Source organism: Wyeomyia smithii, chromosome 3 (assembly GCF_029784165.1).
Source record: "Wyeomyia smithii strain HCP4-BCI-WySm-NY-G18 chromosome 3, ASM2978416v1, whole genome shotgun sequence".
In the NCBI taxonomy this organism is placed as follows: domain Eukaryota; kingdom Metazoa; phylum Arthropoda; class Insecta; order Diptera; family Culicidae; genus Wyeomyia; species Wyeomyia smithii.
Genome location: NC_073696.1, coordinates 142,439,246 through 142,459,824, shown reverse-complemented (window position 1 = coordinate 142,459,824; position 20,579 = coordinate 142,439,246). Strand labels below are relative to the sequence as shown.

General features: G+C 38.3%; 1 protein-coding gene across 1 annotated transcript in view; it reads left to right on the top strand.

The window, feature by feature from the left end:
- Window positions 1–20,579, top strand: part of LOC129728622 (inactivation-no-after-potential D protein) — a 1,023,112-nt gene that overhangs the window by 600,663 nt on the left and 401,870 nt on the right. Inside the window, exon 13 of the mRNA XM_055687071.1 lies at window positions 7,900–7,950. Coding sequence (XP_055543046.1) covers window positions 7,900–7,950 — 51 coding nt within the window. The remainder of the gene's footprint in view (window positions 1–7,899; window positions 7,951–20,579) is intronic.

The following is a 20,579-nucleotide window of genomic DNA, read 5'->3' as shown; positions in this document are numbered from 1 at the left end:
CGTGCGACGCCACCATGCCTAGGACCCGCCAACCTAGGAATGGTAAGTCACCGGTGTACTGGTGGACCGACGCGATAGCGGACCTCCGTAGCGCGTGCCTCCGTGCAAGACGGATGTTGCAACGTGCACGCACCGATGCACAGAGGGTAGAGCGCCGTGTAGTATTCGGATCTGCAAGATCGGCGCTTAAAAGTGCGATAAAAGCGAGCAAAAGGGCCTGCTTCGATAGGCTATGCGCGAGTGCCAATACGAATCCGTGGGGCAACGCCTACAGAGTCGTAATGGCGAAGACCAAAGGCGTGTTGGCGCCTGCAGAGCGATCACCAGCGATGCTGGAGCTGAGTCTCACGTCCGACGTTCCAGTATATCAGACACAGACCAGGGATGGTCGGCCAACCTGCCGGGCATCCAATCCGTGAGAGACAGCAGCCGTGCAGAGGTTGTGGAGGAGGTAAGGGTTACGAATGAGGAACTCATCGTGATCGCCAACTCCCTAAAGGTGAGCAAGGCACCGGGACCGGATGGAATCCCGAACTTGGCCATCAGGACGGCCATGAAAGTGGCCCCCGATCGATTTCGAGCAGTCATGCAGAAGTGCCTGGATGACTGCCTCTTTCCGGACAGGTGGAAGCGACAGAGATTGGTGCTATTGCCGAAGGCTGGGAAACCGCCAGGGGACCCATCGGCATACAGACCTATCTGTCTGCTAGACACTACGGGCAAGGTGCTTGAGAGGATTATCCTCAACAGACTGGTGAAGTACACAGAGGGTGTAAACGGTCTGGCAAGTAACCAGTTCGGCTTCCGGAAAGGTAGATCCACGCTGGATGCTATTCTTTCTGTCACCAAGACGGCAGAAGTAGCACTCCAGCGTAAGAGTTGGGGCATTCGCTATTGCGCAATCGTCACCCTTGACGTGAAGAATGCATTCAATAGCGCCAGTTGGGACTCCATAGCGCTCGCGCTTAGGAGCATCCACGTACCGGTGTCGTTGTACAAGATTTTGGAAAATTATTTCCAGAATCGGGTACTAGTTTACAACACGGAGGAGGGTCAGAAGTGCGTCCCAATCACCGCAGGGGTACCGCAAGGTTCCATCCTGGGCCGGTGTTGTGGAATGTCATGTATGACGGGGTGTTGAAACTAAGGTTCCCTGTAGGGGTTGTGATCGTCGGCTTCGCAGACGACATCACGCTAGAGGTCTACGGCGAGTCGATCGAAGAGGTCGAGTTGACGGCCGCGCACTGCATACGCAAGGTCGAAGACTGGATGCACTCTAGGAAACTGGAGTTAGCGCACCATAAAACGGAGGTTACTGTTGTGAACAACCGCAAATTAGAGCAACAGGCGGTGGTCAGAGTCGGTGACTGCACCATTACCTCAAGGCGTTCCTTGAAGCTCTTGGGGGTTCTGGTTGACGATAAGCTCACATTTAAGAGTCACGTCGACTATGCCCGTAAGAGGGCTTCAACGGCCGCTGCAGGACTATCTCGAATGATGTCCAATAGCTCAGCGGTATATGGCAGCAAGCGTAAACTTCTTGCCAGAGTGGTTTCGTCCATACTTAGGTATGGTGGGCCAGCGTGGTCCAAAGCGTTAGGTACCAACAGTCATCGTCGTAAACTGGAAAGTACCTACAGGCTCATGTGCCTGAGGGTTGTGAGCGCGTACCGTACAGTGTCATACGACGCAATCTGCGTCCTGTCCGGCACTCACACTCCCTGAGGTTGGTCACCTCAGGGGTTTGGATGCAAATTTCCCCTCCACCTGAAACAAAAAAAAAAAAAAAAAAAAAAAAAAAAAAATTTATATATATATATATATATATATATATATATATATATATATATATATATATATATATATATATATATATATATATATATATATATATATATATATATATATATATATATATATATAAGCGGGGGCCTAGTGTGGTTGGTAACGTCTCCGCCAACCACGCTCGACGCCTGGGTTCGAATCCCACCGCCGACATAGGTGTCGATGGTTGTGAGGTGGCGTGATCCACTCACAACCAACCCAACTGGTCTAAATTCAATCCTAGCCGACACCGGGAGATTTTCTGAGGCGAAAAATCTCTAGGATCACGCCTTCCATCGCATGAGGAAGTAAAGCCGTTGGCGCCGGTCCGTTGATAAACGGGTCGTGAGTTAGGGTCCTGGGTGTGGAGTCGCCTCCCTGGGCGTCGGTGATTGGCCACAACAGTGGCGGAACTAGACCGACGGAAAATAAGTGAGAATAAAAAAAAAAAAAAAATATATATATATATATATATATATATATATATATATATATATATATATATATATATATTATATATTATTATATATATATATATATATATATATATATATATATATATATATATATATATATATATATATATATATATTATATATATTATATATATATATATATATATATATATATATATATATATATATATATATATATATATATATATATATATATATATATATATATATATATATATATATATATATATATATATATATATATATAAGAATTAAGGCGATGTACAGAAGCCAAAAGTCGAGGATGTTGTCATTTCGATAAAACCAATCATTTCAAACGATTTGTTATTTGACTTTGATCATATCCTATGGCCGATTCGTCGTGCATTTGCAGGCTTTAAACACATCGCAAGGAATCAATGAATTTCAAACGTTCAAATAGTACGATACCACATTTAAATTATGTTGAGGCCACATATATCGATCAAAGTAGGTATAGTTTTAAATAGTCTTTCAATTTCTTTTCGTTCCATAACTTTTGAGCCACAGTTCAAATTGTTATGAAGTTTGTTATTCGTAAGTTTGAGGGATGACTCGTTCGTATGACACTAGTTATGTAATTCGTGTAATCTTTGAGATAATAGACTTTCGTTGTTTTAACAATTTAATACATAACGGTTGTCATGAAACAATGGTGCAACTAGACCTTCCATTTGAAACTGATTTAATGAAAATCGGTGCAACCATCTCTGAGAAACATGTGTGAGATTGAACAGTCTTCAGAACACATTTCTCTCCATAACTTTTGAACCATATGTTCAATCTTTATAAAATTCAAAAGTTAAGGGTAGCCCGCTCATTTGAAACCAATTTTGTTCAAATTGGTTGTGTAGTTTTCGAGATAATGATGTTTCGTGGATTTTATATTTTTATACATAACCTCTAAATTAAAAATCTGATTACAATAGAATTGTATAGGGTCTTATGGGAAAACATACTTTTCATTTGCAATTAATTTCATGAAAATCGGTCTAGCCATCTCTGAGAAAAGTGAGTGAGAATAAAAATCTGCACATACACACACACATACAGAAAATGCTCAGCTCGTCGAGCTGAGTCGAGTGATATATGCCATTCGGCCCTTTGGACCACTTTTATACTTTCGGTTTTGCAAGTGATTGCTATACCTTTCTAGGAGAAAGGCAAAAATTAAACCTCAACAAAAGAGTATAAGTTTGTTGTTCTTCTGGGCTGTTATAGAAAAACAACAAATAGATTTATATAACAAAATGAACGCAACATGTTATTTTTTTTTTCTTCTGAAGTATTGAAGTTGCTGATTTCTGAGCATAAATTTACATCGGACTGTTCCACACAGAGTGGGAAAAAATCTAATTCTTTTGGTTTTGCACAGCTTTAATCGGAATCGGCGAATCCAAATTTGTTTGCCGTCTCCATATTTTTGCCTTTCTCCTAAAAAAGGTATAGGAATCACTTGCAAAACCGAAAGTATAAAAGTGCTCCAAAGGGCTGAATGGCATATATCACTCGACTCAGCTCGACGAGCTGAGCATTTTCTGTATATATATATATATATATATATATATATATATATATATATATATATATATATATATATATATATGTATATATATATATATATATATATATATATATATATATATATATATATATATATATATATATATATATATATATATATATATATATATATATATATATATATATATGTATATATATATATATATATATATATATATATATATATATATATATATATATATATATATATATATATATATATATATATATATATATATATATTTATATGTATATATATATATATATATATATATATATATATATATATATATATATATATATATATATATATATATATATATATATATATATATATATATATATATATATATATATATATATATATATATATATATATATATATATATATATATATATATATATATGTGTGTGTGTGTGTGTGTGTGTGTGTGTGTGTGTGTATGTGCAGATTTTTATTCTCATTCACTTTTCTCAGAGATGGCTGGACCGATTTTCATGAAATCAATTGCAAATGAAAGGTCTTGTTGCCCCATAAGACCCTATTGAATTTTATTGTAATCCAATATTTAGTTTAGAGGCTATGTTTAAAAATGTGAAAATCATGAAACATCAATATCTCAGAAACTACATAACCGATTTGAACAAAATTAGTCTCAGAAGAACGGGCTACCTAGAAAACCCTCAAGTTTTGAATTTCATAAAGATTGAAGTTGCGGTTCAATAGTTATGAAAAGAAACGTGTTCTGAAGACTGTTTAATCTCACTCATGTTTCTCAGAGATGGCTGGACCGTTTTCATAAAATCTGTGTCAAATGGAAGGTCTAATTTCCCCATGAGACCCTAAAGATTTGTTTTGCAGTTGGACTATTACTTTGCCTGTTATGTTTAAAATGTGAAATCCAGCTATGCAAAGGAACATATTCCGAAGACTACAAAAACTCACTCACTTTTCTCAGAGATGGCCGACCCAATTTCCACAGAATTAGTGTCAAATGAATGGTCTAGCTGCCTCAGAAGACCCTATTGAATTTTACTGCAATCGAACTGTAACTTCATTTGTAATGTGCCGACTTGTGAAAATCACGAAACTTCATTATCTCAGAAACTACACAACCGATTTGATTATTATTATCAGATGAACCGGCTAGTTAAGGGTTAACTGATAAATTATGATTGAACACGTGTTTTCAAAGTTTGGCTGCCCTACACGTTCCCATTTCATTTGTATATAATCGAACTTAAGCAACCGTTATGTATTAAATTGTTAATAAAACAACGAAAGTCTTTTATTTCAAAGATTACATGACTTATTTGAACATAACTAGTGTCATACGAACGAGTCATCTCTCAAACTTACAAATAACAACTTCATAACAATTTGATATGTGTCTCAAAAGTTATGGAAAGAAGAGAAATTCAAAGACTAATTAAAACTATACCTGCTTTGATCGATATATGTGGCCTCAACATAATTTAAATGTGGTGTCGTACTATTTGAACGTTCCAAGTTCATTGATTCCTTGCGGTTTGTTTGAAGTCTGCAAATGCACGACGAATCGGCCATAGGATATGATCAAAGTCAAACAACAAATCGTTTGAAATGATTGGTTTTATCAAAATGACAAAATCCTCGTCTTTTGGCTTCTGTACATCGCCTTAATTCTGAATATATTCATATTGGGTGGAATTCTGTCATTATCAGCAGACTTTCTGGCATCAATCTGACACCGGAAATACCCATATAGGGAGGTATTTTCGGTTGTTTTCCAGAACTTAAAGTGGTCATCTTCAAATTCAAAATAGTGTCCAGGGTCAATGTTTGGTTTCTATGCATCATCACTGTCGATTGCTCAGGTGAGCAGCAGAAGACCAAAAAATTACCGTTTCACTCACAGGTAAATATTAGCACTTTGCCAGGTGAGTCCAATCACTTTCTCCTTTTCAGGTTGCAATCGAGAACGCGGGATGTAGGTAAGTGAAAACACTGTATTTGACTTAACTGATAGCTATATTAATTACATTAACTTAAATAAACTGCGTACTGATATCAAATAATCTGTTTGCTTGCTGCTGACGAATCGCACGAATGAAGTGAAGAGAGCGCACTGACTGTTGACGTTGTTTATATACCCTAGAGTCCGGAAGCAATAGATGGGCGAACTGGTTGGTAGCACTGCTTGAACCGGTTCTCTAGAATAATTTTTCTAGCAGTCGGGGTTGTAGTTGAAGGCTGACGAATGATGACGTCTGACGGTTTCGTTATGCACGAACAATCACGTTTACGGAAATATTCATATTGAGTATTATTCAGTCATTTCCGACTCATATTGAATAGTATTTGTTTATTTTAGCTGTTTTTCACAAACCGGTAGTCGCCATCTTGGATTTCGAAATGGTATTTAGGATACTGGTTGAAGAAAAACTCATATTGGGTGATATTTGGTCACTTTGGACTGTTTTTCAGAAGCCGAAAGTCGTTATTTTGGACTTTAAAATTGCCTGTGAAATCGATTTCTGTCATCTGGGCGTAATTTCGGTTCCGAAAACATTCATATTAGATGGTATTTGGTCATTTCCGGCTGTTTGCCAGACACCGGAAGTCACCATCCTAAAATTCAAGATTGTGTCTGTGATCAATTTTTAGCTTCTGTGCATCTTTCTGGTTCCAGAAATAATAATATTTAATGGGAATCGTCCATTTCAAGCTGTTATCCAGAAACCGGAAGTTGCCATCTTACAATTCAAAATGTTGTCTGAAGTCGATTTGTGGCTCCAGTGCATCATTACCGTTCCGGAAATACCCATATTGGGTGGAATTTGGTCATTTGCCGCTGTTTTTCCGACACCGGAAGTCGCCATTTTGGATTTCATAATGGCATTTGGAGACAGTTTTTGGATTTTGAACGGCATACTGGTTAAAGAAAAACCCATATTGGGTGGTATTTGGTCATTTTCTGCTGTTTTCAGAAATCGGAAGTCGCCATCTTACAATCCAAAATGCTGTCTGAGGTCGATTATGGAACATATTTGTTACCACTAAAACATTCACCTTCCAATATGTTTCCATTTAGTTGATTAGTTCGCGAGATGTGCAAAAATTTGTGAAGAAACATTTACTTCCAGAAGAGGGAGGGGCGTCAAACCATTATGGACATATTTGTTACCTCTAAAAACATTCACATACCAAATTTGGTTGTATTTTCTTGATTGGTTCTTGAGCTGTGCGAAATTTGTGTTTAATTTTCATGGGATCTTTCCTTTGTAGAAGAGGGAGTCGGTTTTCAAACCATTATGTACATATTTGTTACCACTAAAAACATTTACCTGTAAAATTTTGTTCCATTTGGTTGATTAGTTCTCGAGATGTGCACGAATTTGTGTTTCATCCAACTATTATGGACATATTAGTTACCCCTTAAAACATCCACATGCCAAATTCGGTTTCATTTGCTTGGTTTGTTCTTGAGTTGTGCAGAAATGTATGTTTCATTTGTATGGGACCCCTTCTTCCAGAAGAGGAAGGAGTCTTAAACTATCATAGGAATGTTTATCGGCACCAAAACCCCTACATACAAATTTTCACGTCGATCGGTTCGGTAGTTTTCGGGCCTATATGGATCAGACAGACAGACAGACTTGACTGCATTTTCATATGTAAAGATTACAACATCAATATTTTAGAACCTAAAGAGTGAATATACATTTATTGGATTGAAGCGTTCATGTAAACCTATTTTTACAAATAAAAAATTGAATGAGAAAGGCTGGGTCTGACCTCTAGGTGGATTAATTTAGGTTTTCCTAATAAACTATATTATTATATCTGTTCAAAAAAACCGATAGCGATAAATCAGATCAGAGATATGATGATATTTAATAGTCATTAATATCCTTAAATAAACACCCATATTGATATTTTGTTTAACTAGAATTTTTAAATTTAAATCAAATTAAACGTGAGTGCGAATGCAGCAAAATTAATACACTAAATGATCAACAATTTTTTTCTCCGCAGGATGAAGCGTTTTCTGCATTCAACAACGTTAGAACGGTCTCGATTAAAAAGGTAAGCAGGAGTTATTTAATTATATGTCATAAAAAAGTATTGCAAACTGAATTGATAAATTGTTTACTAGAATAATGTATGACTAACGAGCAGAATCGCACCAAATGACCTATGGTGGAATTTCGATCATTTTTGATTTGAATGAAACTTTGCACCCGTATTTGGCTTAGCAAAATGAGCATTTTTCACAGATGGAGAGATTTTTCACACTCATGAGTTATATTCTAAAAGGGCGTATGCCTTTTGGTATAGGTTTTATTCGAAGCATTGTAGCCCAGAAACCGTTGGTTGTATAGAAAAACTGTCTAGGAATGAGCTGTAGGGAATTGAAAATGCATAAAAAAAAACCCAAATTAATCCACCTAGCGGTGAGACCCAGCCTTTCTCATTCAAACTCAATTTATGTTAAAAGGGATTTACACGATTTAACAGAAAAAATACTCCTTGAAAATTTCCGCTGGTTTCATTTTTCACTCTAAATAATAAATTTTGGATAGCCAACAGCACAACTATACCGAACATTCAAAACCTAACATTCTTACACATATGAGCATACATTAAAACATACATATGCAAACACCATGAAATAAATATATGTTTCAAATGCATCACGCGAAAATCCAGATGACTACTTCTGGTTGCCGGAATACATCCTAAAATGGCCAAATTTTGCCTAATCCGGGTATTTCAATGGCGAAGATGCCGACTTTCAGTTTCAGGAAAACAATTTAGGATGACCAAATATCATCCATTATGAGTATTGCAGAAGCGTTACACCCAGAGGCCAGAAATCAACTTAGGACGCCATTTCAAATTTCTAGATACATAGTAGCTTCCGATTTCTGGAAAAAACCTTAAAGGGACAAACATTACCCAATGTTTTTCAGTAACATTATCCCGGGCTCGCAAGCCGGAAGTAAAATCCATATTTCACTTTAAAACCCGATTTTCCAGCTTCCGGTGTCTGGGAAACATCCGTAAATGGTCAAATACAATACAATGAAGGTATATCCACTCTTTGGGTACTAGAATATTGTTGTTATATATAAAGTAATAATTTGGTATAGTATGTGATATTTGACGTAATATTTGTGCTTAAGAAAATGTGAAATGATAGAAATGACTTTTAATTTCAACTTCAATCCCGAGCAAGGCCGCAAACATTTAAATAGTACAATATCAAGTTTTAAGTGATGTTGAGACCACATATTTTAATCGTAGCTATTGTTTCAAACAGTCTCTGGGATACGTTTCTTTCTACAACTTTTAAACCACATGTTTAAACATTATGAAATTCATTGTTTGAGGGTTTTAAAGCCCATTAATTTGAATTCAACTATGTTCATAGCTTCTGAGATATAGAAGCGATTTTCATATTTTGACGCAGCGCCAAAACTAAAAGTTTGATTACAATGAAATTCAATAGTAACCTAAGCGGCAAAAAGACCCTGGTGTCAAATACCAAGATAGGAAGAATCGGTCAGACCATCTCTGAGAAAAATGAATGCGAAAAAAAAGGTGCCAATTCACACGTACACACCCACACACACATTTACACCTATACATGCATACATGCAGAAAATGCTCGAATCGTCGAACTGAGTCGAGTAGTATATGACATTCGGCCATTTGGATCACTTTTCTACCTTTTAATTAGCCAGTGATCGTTGGGAGAAAGTCAATAAGTTTACTGTCATTATGTGATTTCACATTTTTATGAACAACGGACAAAGTTACAATCCGAATACAATGAAATTCAATAGCAACCTATGGGGCAACTAGACCTTTCATTTGACACTAATTTTGTGAAAATCGGTCCAGCCATCTTTGAGAAAAATGAGTGAGTTTAGACAACCTCAGGATAACTTTTGTTTACTTAACTTTTTAACCATATGTTAAATCATTACGAAATTTAAAAGTTAAGGGTTTTGGAGACAGCCCGCAACCAGTTTTATTGAAATCGGTTATGTGGTTTCTGAGATATTGATGTTTCGTGATTTTTACATTTTGATACATAACCTCTAAACTAAAAATCCGATTACAATGAAATTCAATAGCAACCTATAGCGCAACCAGACCTTTCATTCGCAATTAATTTCATGAAAATCGGTCCAGCCATCTCTGAGAAAAGTGAGTGAGAAAAAAAAGTTGCACATACACGCACACACACATACACACATACATACATACATACAGAAAATGCTCAGTTCGTCGAAAGGGGTCGAGTGGTATATGACATTCGGCCATTGGGATCACTTTTATACCTTTGGTTTTTCCAGTGATTGCTATACCTTTCTAGGAGAAAGGCAAAAAGGGTTGATTTTTTTTTAAATTTATTCTAAAGAAACTTGACGTTAATACGCAACTTTAAAAAAAAATCCAGGATGGAGAAATGAAAAATAATGTTTATGAAAGATTATTTTTTTAATAAAAATTCTAATTCAAACATTTTCCAAAATATTTGTATTCTGATGATTTGAAAAGATGCAGAGAGTCATTTTGAATCAAAAAGCTCTTGGTAGATAACATTCTAAAAGCATCGGTTTTCGAGTTATTGTTGAATTTAAGCTCGATAATGGTTCACCAGCAAAATACCTTTTATACGTTCATTGGAATGCTTGATCAGAAATATACAATTTATTCTCTGACAACAAAACGATTGGATAAATAACTCAGGTGCTATACTTTAGCCTATCTACACGTTCCCCCTTGCCGAATTACTTACTTTACTTTTGCTTTTATGGCGACAGATAGTTAAGATCCTATGCCGAACCCAGAATACGTCTCCACAATACTCGATCTTGCTACTCTCCAGTCTCCCCTTGCACCCGCTGCTCTGGCATCCTCGTCGACAGCACACATCCAGCGCGTGCGCGGTCTATCTCGAAGTCGTCGGCCTCTATCCGGTTCTCTGCTAAATATTATCTTTGCCGATCGCTCATCGGCCATCCGTGCTACATGACCAGCCCACTGTAACCTGCCGTGTTTCTTAACCTTGACAATATCAGCGTGTTTGTATACTTCGTACAGCTTGTGATTCATGTGCCTGCGCCACACCCCGTTCTCTAGTTTACCTCCGAGTATTGACCGCAGCATTCTACGCTCGAAGACCCCAAGCGATCGTCGATCGGCCTCCTTCCACGTCCACGATTTATGTCCGTAAAGCTCCACCGGGAGGATCAGAGTCCTAAAGAGCGCAAATTTCGTACGAATCTGTAGGCTACGGGACCTAAGCTGGCTACGCAATCCGTAATAAGCCCTATTCGCAGCCGCAATTCGCCGCTTCACCTCGCGGCTCACCTCGTTGTCACCTGTCACGTGAGTACCAATATAAACAAATTCGTCGACCACTTCGAAAGTATCCCCATCCATCTCCACCGCAGCACCAACACCCGTAGAACTACCACGCTCTCTGCCAGCCACCAAGTACTTCGTTATGGCAGTGTTTATGGTGAGTCACTTTCTCGCAGCTTCCCTTTTGAGAGCCGTAAAGGCCTCCTCTACTGCTCTACGGTTAACACCAATTATATCAATGTCGTCCGCAAAGCCCAGAAGCATGTGAGACTTAGTGATGATGATGCCGCTCCTCTGCACACCTTCCTTTCGTGTTGCACCTTCCAAAGCTATATTGAACAGCAAGTTCGAGAGCCCGTCACCTTGCTTCAGACCATCCAACGTCACAAACGCGTCCGAAAATTCGCCCGCTGTCCTGACGCATGATGTGAAACCGTCAAGCGTCGCACGTAACAGTTTAATTAGTTTTGCTGGGAAACCTAGAACATGCATTATTCGCCAAAGCTCGTTGCGTTGCACTGTGTCGCCTTAAAGTCAATGAACAGATGATGCGTCTGCAAGTTGTGTTCTCGAAACTTGTCGAGAACCTGTCTCAAGGTGAACATCTGGTCGGTTGTATATCGCCCCACTAGAAAACCGCATTGGTATTCTCCAACACAGGCTTCTTGCAACGGCCTCTGTCGCTGGAACAGGATACGGAAGTGAATTTTGTAAGCGGAATTGAGGAGGGTTATGCCTCTATAATAACTACAGTCGAGCCTATGTCCCTTCTTGTAGATAGGGCATATGAGTCCTTCCAACCAGTCCGTAGGTAGTTGTTTCTCAGACTAAAGCCTTAGGATAATCTGGTGAATTGCACTACACATCCGCTCGCTCCCAACTTTGAAAAGTTCGGCCGGTAAGCCGTCCTTCCCAGTGGCTTTGTGGTTTTTTAGCTCTTTGCAAGCATTCTTTACCTCGTCCAACCTGGGTCCACAGCTTGTCCGTCCTCGCAAATTTCAACCATGTTCATTTCGACGACTCTCCTACCTTCCTCACCGTTCACCACCACTTCAAAATGTTGCTTCCAACGCCTGGCCACCTGCGATTTATCGGCAATCAGGTTCCCCTGTCATTGAACATGGCAGGTACTGGCACGGTCCGGTTCCTAATTCTGTTGATCGTCCTATAGAAGCTCCTCGTGTCGTGCCTGGTGGAGCAATTCTCCGCCTCCGCGAGGACGCGATCGTAGTGCTCACGTTTCTCACGGCGATGAAACCTCTTTTCGGCAGCTCTTGTCTCCCGGTATTTCTTCCGCATCTGACGGGTTACACGATTAGCTGCTACTAACGTGTTGGCGTAGGCTCGATTTAAATACGTTGGACAACCGGGCGCGAATCTTGCCTACCACGAGATAGTGATCCGAACCGATGTTTGGCCCTCGAAAGGACCGCACATCTATGACGTCTGAAAAAAGGCCGGCCGTCGATCAGCATGTGGTCGATCTGGGAGCAGGCCTCTCCATTGGGGTGTTTCCAGGTGTGCTTCCGAATGTTCAGACGTGCAAAATGGGTACTACAGATGGCCATTCCCCTTGGCGCGTCGAAGTTCACTAACCTCAAGCCGTTGTCATTGGTGGTAGAGTGAAGGCTTTCCCTACCAATAACGGGACGAAAGAACTCCTCTCGTCCGACTTTTGCGTTCGTATATCCGATGACGATCTTTACATCGTGCTGTGGGCACTCTCCATACGTTTTCTCGAGGAGCACATGGAACTCCTCCTTTACGTCATCGGTTTTATCGTTTATCGGCGCGTACACGTTGATTAGGCTGTAATTGAATAATCTGCCCTTGATCCTCAATACGCATAGACGGCCAATAATAGGCCTTCACTTAATAACATACTTCGTTTGGTTTCCAAGTGGCATGCAACCGACGCCCTGTTCCGCTCTATCGCCGCCACTGTAGTAGATGTGATTGAAGATTGATAGAAGTGCCCGCGGTCAGATCAACCACCCGAAATTCACGTTCTCCGGTTTTAGGCCAACGCACCCCTTTTATGGCTGCCACCTCCACTTTTGCCTTCCGTTGCTCTCTGGCCAAGATGCTCGCGCGTGCCGGTTCGAGCAGAGTCCTAACATTCCAAGTACCAAGTTTCCAATCGTTGTCCTTTTTGTTTGCCTAGGACTATACCGATTGTTCCGATTCGTATCATACTCTGGATTGTTCGTAGTATGTTTGTTTTTAGCATGCTGCCTTACTAGGGCTGCGATGCCTAGTCTTGCGACAAGGCTGCCGTCTTGGGTGTAGCCGGCGAGACATCGCATTTCATAGTACAGCCATCTACTCCGGATCAGTCGCTGTTTGAGCCGCCCCTAACCTGGGAAACAGACGCTCAGGCAAGCTGCTCTCCAAGGAGAACAGCTCCCTCTTCCCTGTCAGCATACGACAAAGTTCCCACCGGTTCACCGATCTTCCCTTGGTTGCTCGAATCCCAGTCGGTACACCGTGGAGTTTTTTTTTTGTAAGATTTGAACCACTGCGACCATTATTTTGATCTTTTGTAGTATACCTCTTCTTTAGTCTAGGTACTCGTGGCAGACATATCACTATTGATGGAAGTGATCGTCGTTGTCATATCGCACCCTTTCTCCCAATTTGGCACTAAATTTCGTATGAAATGTATTACCTCATTAGGATTCGCAGACCAGACCTCAAAAGGTTCCAAAGTTCCTTTTCCAAAGGCTCTTATTCTGCGCTGTATTAGTGCACTGCAGTGGCAGAGCAAATGTTCTGCGGTTTCACATTCGAGCCGGCAGAGACGACAAATTTCGTCATCTGACTGACCAATTTGTTTCAGCTGATGCTTACTTGGACAGTGTCCTGTAAACAGTCCAGTAATTGTCCTTAGTCCCTTTTTGTTTAAACTAAGCAATTGCTGGCTTTTATTCACGCTTGGTTTTATAAAGCCCTACTGAGCATATCCAGTTCTCTTGTATAGTCCTATGTTCCCAGGTTTTCAATTCTGCTTTCAAGGCGCTTGATGACACCCCACAGCACGGTTCTGGGCCAATGAAATCGGTACATGACCCTTGTCTAGCTAACGTATTGGCTTTTTCATTGCCTTCCACTCCGCAGTGACCAGGAACCCAGTATAACCATACTTGGTTCCTTTCTGCCAGTTGTTTCAGTGAAAGGATGCACTCCCATACTAGCTTAGAGGTACACTGGGGTCTTTTTTTACGCGGGTTATTTTTATGCGGTTTTTTTATACACGACTTTTTTACGCGATTTTTTACAATAGCGCGGATTATTTTTACGCGGTTTTTTTAAATAACGCGGATTATTTTTACACGATTTGATAGATTATTTTTACGCGGTATTAAATAAGTTTAGTATAAGTAAATCCAATAAAGTAAAAATCAATCATATGGTTCATGACAATAAGATATTCTGTTTAATTAATCTAAATAATGCATATTTTTAATATATTTGCTGTTATTATCAAAAAATAGGCAATTTCCGTTGATTCGGTAAGAAGAAAAAAAATACATTAATAATTGTGCAACGATACGAGTCAGGGTCCAGAACCAAAGCTTAAACATGTAGCAAAATTATTATAAAAAAGTTATTGTCATGTTCTTCAATGAATTTTCATTTTAGAATCACTAAAACTTATTTTGTGTGTTTCGTTACCATTTTTATATCATTTTTCATGTTTATATTTACTTACGTGCCATTATTTTCAATCGGATCTTATTATTAAATGGAGTTTTTTTACGCGATTTTTTAAAATTACCCCCAGGAATAATGGGTCCGAAGCTTAGGTGAAGCTGAAGCGAAACACACAGACAACCAGACGATTATTTTGAAATTTTGTTTAGTAGGCAGCAATGCCGCCGGTGTCGCTATAAGCAAGCTTTCACACTCATTAGCAAAGACAAAAACCGGCAGTATGCGCTGGTGCCGATATAAGCAAAGTCAAAACCTTTTTCACGAAACTTAGTTAGTAGGCATCAAGCTCACATGGTGGCGCATATGTGTAACGTCTCGAACAAGGACGAAGATTTTTCAGAATTTCTCTTCAAAGAGGCACGTCTGTTTGTCTGTGCCAAAAGGTTAAAAATGAAATACTATTTCAGTATGCTGCTCATAATCGCATTACTGTCCCATCTGTATAGGAAACTCCTCGTTAGATGGGATAGATATGCGTTTATGGGCAGTATAGTCACATACATAAGACATACGTAACAATCAGTACGACTTCTTTCAAAAAAGTTGGTCAAAAATGAACTGATCGAATGGTAACCTCTGAAAAAACCAACCCGGTGGCATCACTGACGTTTGCGTACAAAACGAGTGAAGCCAGCATTAGCTGGACCACTGGATCAATTTTACTTCAAACTTGACAGCTGATTCATCGAAACATGAAAAAAGCAGTGTTCATACTGTGCATACGGTGTCGTGCGTCGTACTTCAGCGGGAGTGTGCTTATGTGTTGGTTTTCGGGTGATATATTTATTCGCCTAATATGAAGATCGAAGTAAACCACGAACGCGAACGGACGTGATTTTTCTCCTGCGTCACAGTTTTCTCGCTGGATATATTTTCTTTATTATTTTTGGTAAAGGTGTTTAAGTGTTACAATGCAGGTGGGTTCATGAAGATGATGCTAGGACTGAAGTGGTGTCACTTGAAACTGAGGAAGAAAACATCTTGAAACTGAGGAAGAAAACACCAAAAAATTCTGCAGATCTTCTAGAAAGATCTCGAAGCCGCCATAAGGAGAGATTTTCGCAACAGAAGCCAAGAATACTGAATGTCCAACGAATTTTTTCTGCAACTTCATCCAGGCTGAATGATACTCGACAGATGGGCATCAATGAATAGGATGTGGATCGATTTTAAATGGTGAGAGCGTTCTTTTTTAGCTTAGCATTTTGCTATGATTGTGTTTAATATTGGTGCAGTACGACAGTTGAATTTCTGCATCCTCTTGTCAATAAATATAACATGCTATTAAATACGGGTCAATTTTTTTGATACAAATGTATCAAACGAATTGAAAGTCTGAAAATAATAATAAAATCTGCAAGATTCTAATATTATTTTGAGGCGGGGCTTACCGATTGGAAAATTACTCCGGAATGTACTGCAAGTACTCAGTCATTCTGTAAAGGGTCTTTGGAAGGTCGGTAGAGCTAACACCTTCTAGATCCCGAAACAAAGATAGCTGCAGAAATGAAAGATAATTGCAACTGTTTTTTTTTTCACTACATCACTGCCAGACAGTGGGATCTAGAAAGGTTCCACACACACACACACATTTTTTAAAATTACGCGGTTTCAACGTTTCAACGCGGTACAACCAACCGCGTAAAAAAAGACCCCAGTGTACATATGAAGGCTTTTAGTGCTTTAAGTGCTGCTTGACTATCAGAAAAAATGCATATGTTAGCATGCCTGTATTTCCTAGCTAAACAGACTTGTGCACATTCATAAATTGCAAATATTTCGGCCTGGAACACTGTAGGCCAACGGCCCATTGGTATCGAGATACTTATCCCAGGACCATTTATACCTGCTCCGGTTGAATCATTCATTTTTGAGCCATCTGTGTAAAAGACGACAGAGCCTTGTCGAATATTCGGGCCACCTTGTTCCTAAACTTCCCGTTCGGTCTCTATGATTTTGAAAGGTATTTTGAAGTTTGCTTCTGTATTCATCCAGTCTTCGATACCTGGTATATGTTTGCTCAGCTGGAAATGTTTGAGGATTGCCAGCTGGCCTGTCTGATCTCCATCAGGTACTTTTTTAAGGCGTGTTAGTCTCAATGCACTTTTTCCGCCTCTAGTTGTACTACCTGGTGGAGTGGTAATAGATGCAGAATTGCATCTAAGGCTTTTGACGGAGCACTTTTTATTACTCCTGTAATTGCATTACAAATTAGCCTTTGCAACTTGCCAAGCTTGTTCTGCGTTGACCTTTTTTTTGTTTTAGGTCACCACACTAGCGAGGCATACGTTATTCTTGGTCTTATTATTGCCTGGTACAACCAATAAATCATACTTGGCCTTAGACCCCATGTTCTGCCAATAGCTTTGCTACATGCCCAGAGGAGCAGGAGAGGGACCGTGGAGTTAGGGATAGGAGTTGTTGGGCATTATGCTATGAACCACACTGGGGTCTATTTTATGCCAACTAGTACGGGTGTACTGCTGGTACGCATTGCCCAGCCGTTTACTAACCCCCCCTTGCTGAATGTTTTATAAAAAAATATGTTTGCCGTGCAACACTACCAACTTGTTTACTAATAATAACTGTTTGTAAAATACGCTACCAATAACTACTGGGTCACTTATAATATCTGTTTACGTATATAAATACGATTGCACTTCTCCAGAAGTGTTAGTAACAGTTTGCATTTTGTGAAGATGAATAAAGTAAAAATGGAATACACCAAGCCCAAGTGCTGTAAACCCTTTCCTGAACGCCGGTGCTCATCAAGCTTACGCAAATTAAACGAAAACATTATTGCAAAATTAAAAATATAGAACTGTCAAGCTCATTTTAATACGTCTTTATCAATTTGTGATTCGTGTAGATTATATTGTATCAAAGTGAAAGACAATTCATTCATGGAACTATCAACATCAGAATGTGGAAGAAACATTCTACCGACGGAGTTGCAATCATCTGCATCTATATACGAATTGGCGGAGATACCATCTACTACAACAATCGTATCATCATATTCTCAAGAAAGCATTCAAAAAGAATTCTCCATAGCACAGAAGATTGAGTTATTTAACAAAGGCCTAGCTGGAATCAACTTTTCACCGATATCACCGACAAAGCTTAATCATGAAAAATATCCTTAAAAAAAGTATCTGAACGTTACTGACGGTATAAGAAAAAACATTTTCGATTTTGATGCTGAAGATGACCTGGATTTATTGAAACGTAAAGCGAGAGACTTCGACGAGATGATTTTGTAGTTAAAAGAAAAATTTACTGCGCCCGAATGCTCGAGGGAAGATAAAGTAAGAATACTTTCGGTTCTACCGAAATCTTGGAACCAACAAACGATAACAGAACTGTTTGAAACAACGGAATACATTGTGAAACAGGCTCGGCGCATATCAGAGGTTAGTGGAATATTGGCTGTTCCTGACGTGAGGCTTGGACATGGATTGCCCCTGAAAGTAAAAAACGAGGAATTGCAGTTTTATGACAGTAACCAGGTCAGTAGAGCCATGCCAGGGTAAACGGGCTACGATTCAGTGAGAAAAGATGGTAAGCGACAGAATGTGCAAAAGGGACTCTTGATGTATTCAATTCGTGAGGCTTACGCTTATTTTAAAGATATCAGCAAAACTGATATTGGGTTGACTTCTTTTAGAGCTTTGAAACCTAAGCATTGTAAATTACTTGGAAGCTCAGGATCTCATAATATTTGTGTTTGTACTATTCACGAGAATACTGAATTGATGATACACAGTCTAAAGGAATATTCATTCCAAAATGATTCTAAATTTTACTTTGAACAACTATTATGTAGCTCAACTACACGATCCAAATATTATTATCTCCGCAAATGTAAATATTGCCTAAGCCGTTTAGATTTTGAAAACAGTTTTTTTAAAGAACTTGAGGAACGTTGTATGAGTGAAATACCTCTCGAACAGTGGATTGCAACGGATCGATGTAATATAGAGACCGTTGTGAAACCAATTGATGAATTTGTATCTTATTTTTGTGAAAAGTTGGAAAAGTTAATAACCCACGATTTATGTAAAAAACTCAACAGTCGACTTACATGAGAGAAGCAAAAAATAATTTTAAAAGTGGTGAAGTTGTTATAGTGTCCTTCTCAAAGTTATTGAAATTTTTTGTAAAAAATGAGCTCTTTTCATTTGCTTGTCGTTTTCTCTGGAGGTTAGCTTAAAGAATTTCTCTTGGCTTCATTTTGAAGGGCACATTTCACTATGGAGAAACTTAAATATATGTTATTTTTGAATAATTTTCATTCAAAGGTACTAATACTTGTTTACTTAATTTTTTAAACCAAGAACAATTACCATCAATTTCTGTTGTATGCCACCCCTAGCATGGCGATACAACCGCTTTCATCATGGCCACCCTATTTCGGAGCTGTCAACCCTAACGACCCATCAAAAAACATAGATTTGATTACTTTCAATGAAGATCAATTCATTTAATTTTGAACACAATTAAAGCACTTTGTATGGCCAGTTCGGAAATAGGGTGGCCAGAAACATCGGCTTTATTCAAAATATTTAATTTTGAAAAATTTATAACTTTTGAACCAGTTGATTGATTCTTAATTTTTTTGGATCAAATAAGGAAATTATTTTAAGTTCCAAGAAAAAATATCAAAGAATCAAATACGTGTACTTTGATTGATTGCAAACATTATAAAATCATTATAATTTTTATCATGTTTTCAAAACCGATGTTTTTTTAAATAAATAAAAAAACTTTTTTTTAAATTAACGGAGCAACAACATTGTAGGATAATCTTTATCCCTATCTACAGAAATAAAGGATCCGATCTCGTCGAAGATTTTGGTCACCCTAATTTTTGATATGTGACAAAAATTATCAAAAACTAGGGTGACCCAAGTTTTCGTAGAAATTAGGTATCAAACTTGTTTATCTTTGTTGATAGAAGAAAAAGTTGTACTACAATGTTATAGCTTCGGTAATTTTAAGCAGTTTTAAAGAAAAAAGTTGTGTATCGTTGAAAATAATCGACTTAGATTAAAAACACATTTTTCGCTCTGACTTTTCATTTCAATTTCCATTAAAAGTGTCTTCAAAAGCCTTTTAGGGGTTTTTAGGAAAAATAATTTGCAATGCTGACATCGTGAATACCTCAATTTATTTAAAGTTTTGAATGTTTTTCATATAAAAATATGCCTTTTTCATCGTTCTTTTTGGGGAATTATAAAAAATATCTCTTGACCTCAATTTGAAAGGGTATCGTGCCGTGTCAAAAAAACGATTTTAAAACCTCAATTTGAAAGGCACTTTTGTTCTTTATAAAGAAATTTTTAAAAATATGTCATTTTTTATATTTGAGTGTTAAATATAATCGTTTCGAAAACATGGTAAAAATAGTAAAATTTTTATATATTTGCATGTAAAAGCACACAGATGTATTTTTTTAGTATTGTCTCTCAAAACTAGATATAATTACCTTTAATTTGAGCCGAAAAAAGCAAAAATCGATCAACTAGTTTAAAAGATATAAAATTTTGAAAATAAAAACATCGAATAAAGCCGTTTTTATGGTCACCATATTTCGGAGGTGGTCGCCCTAATGACCCAAA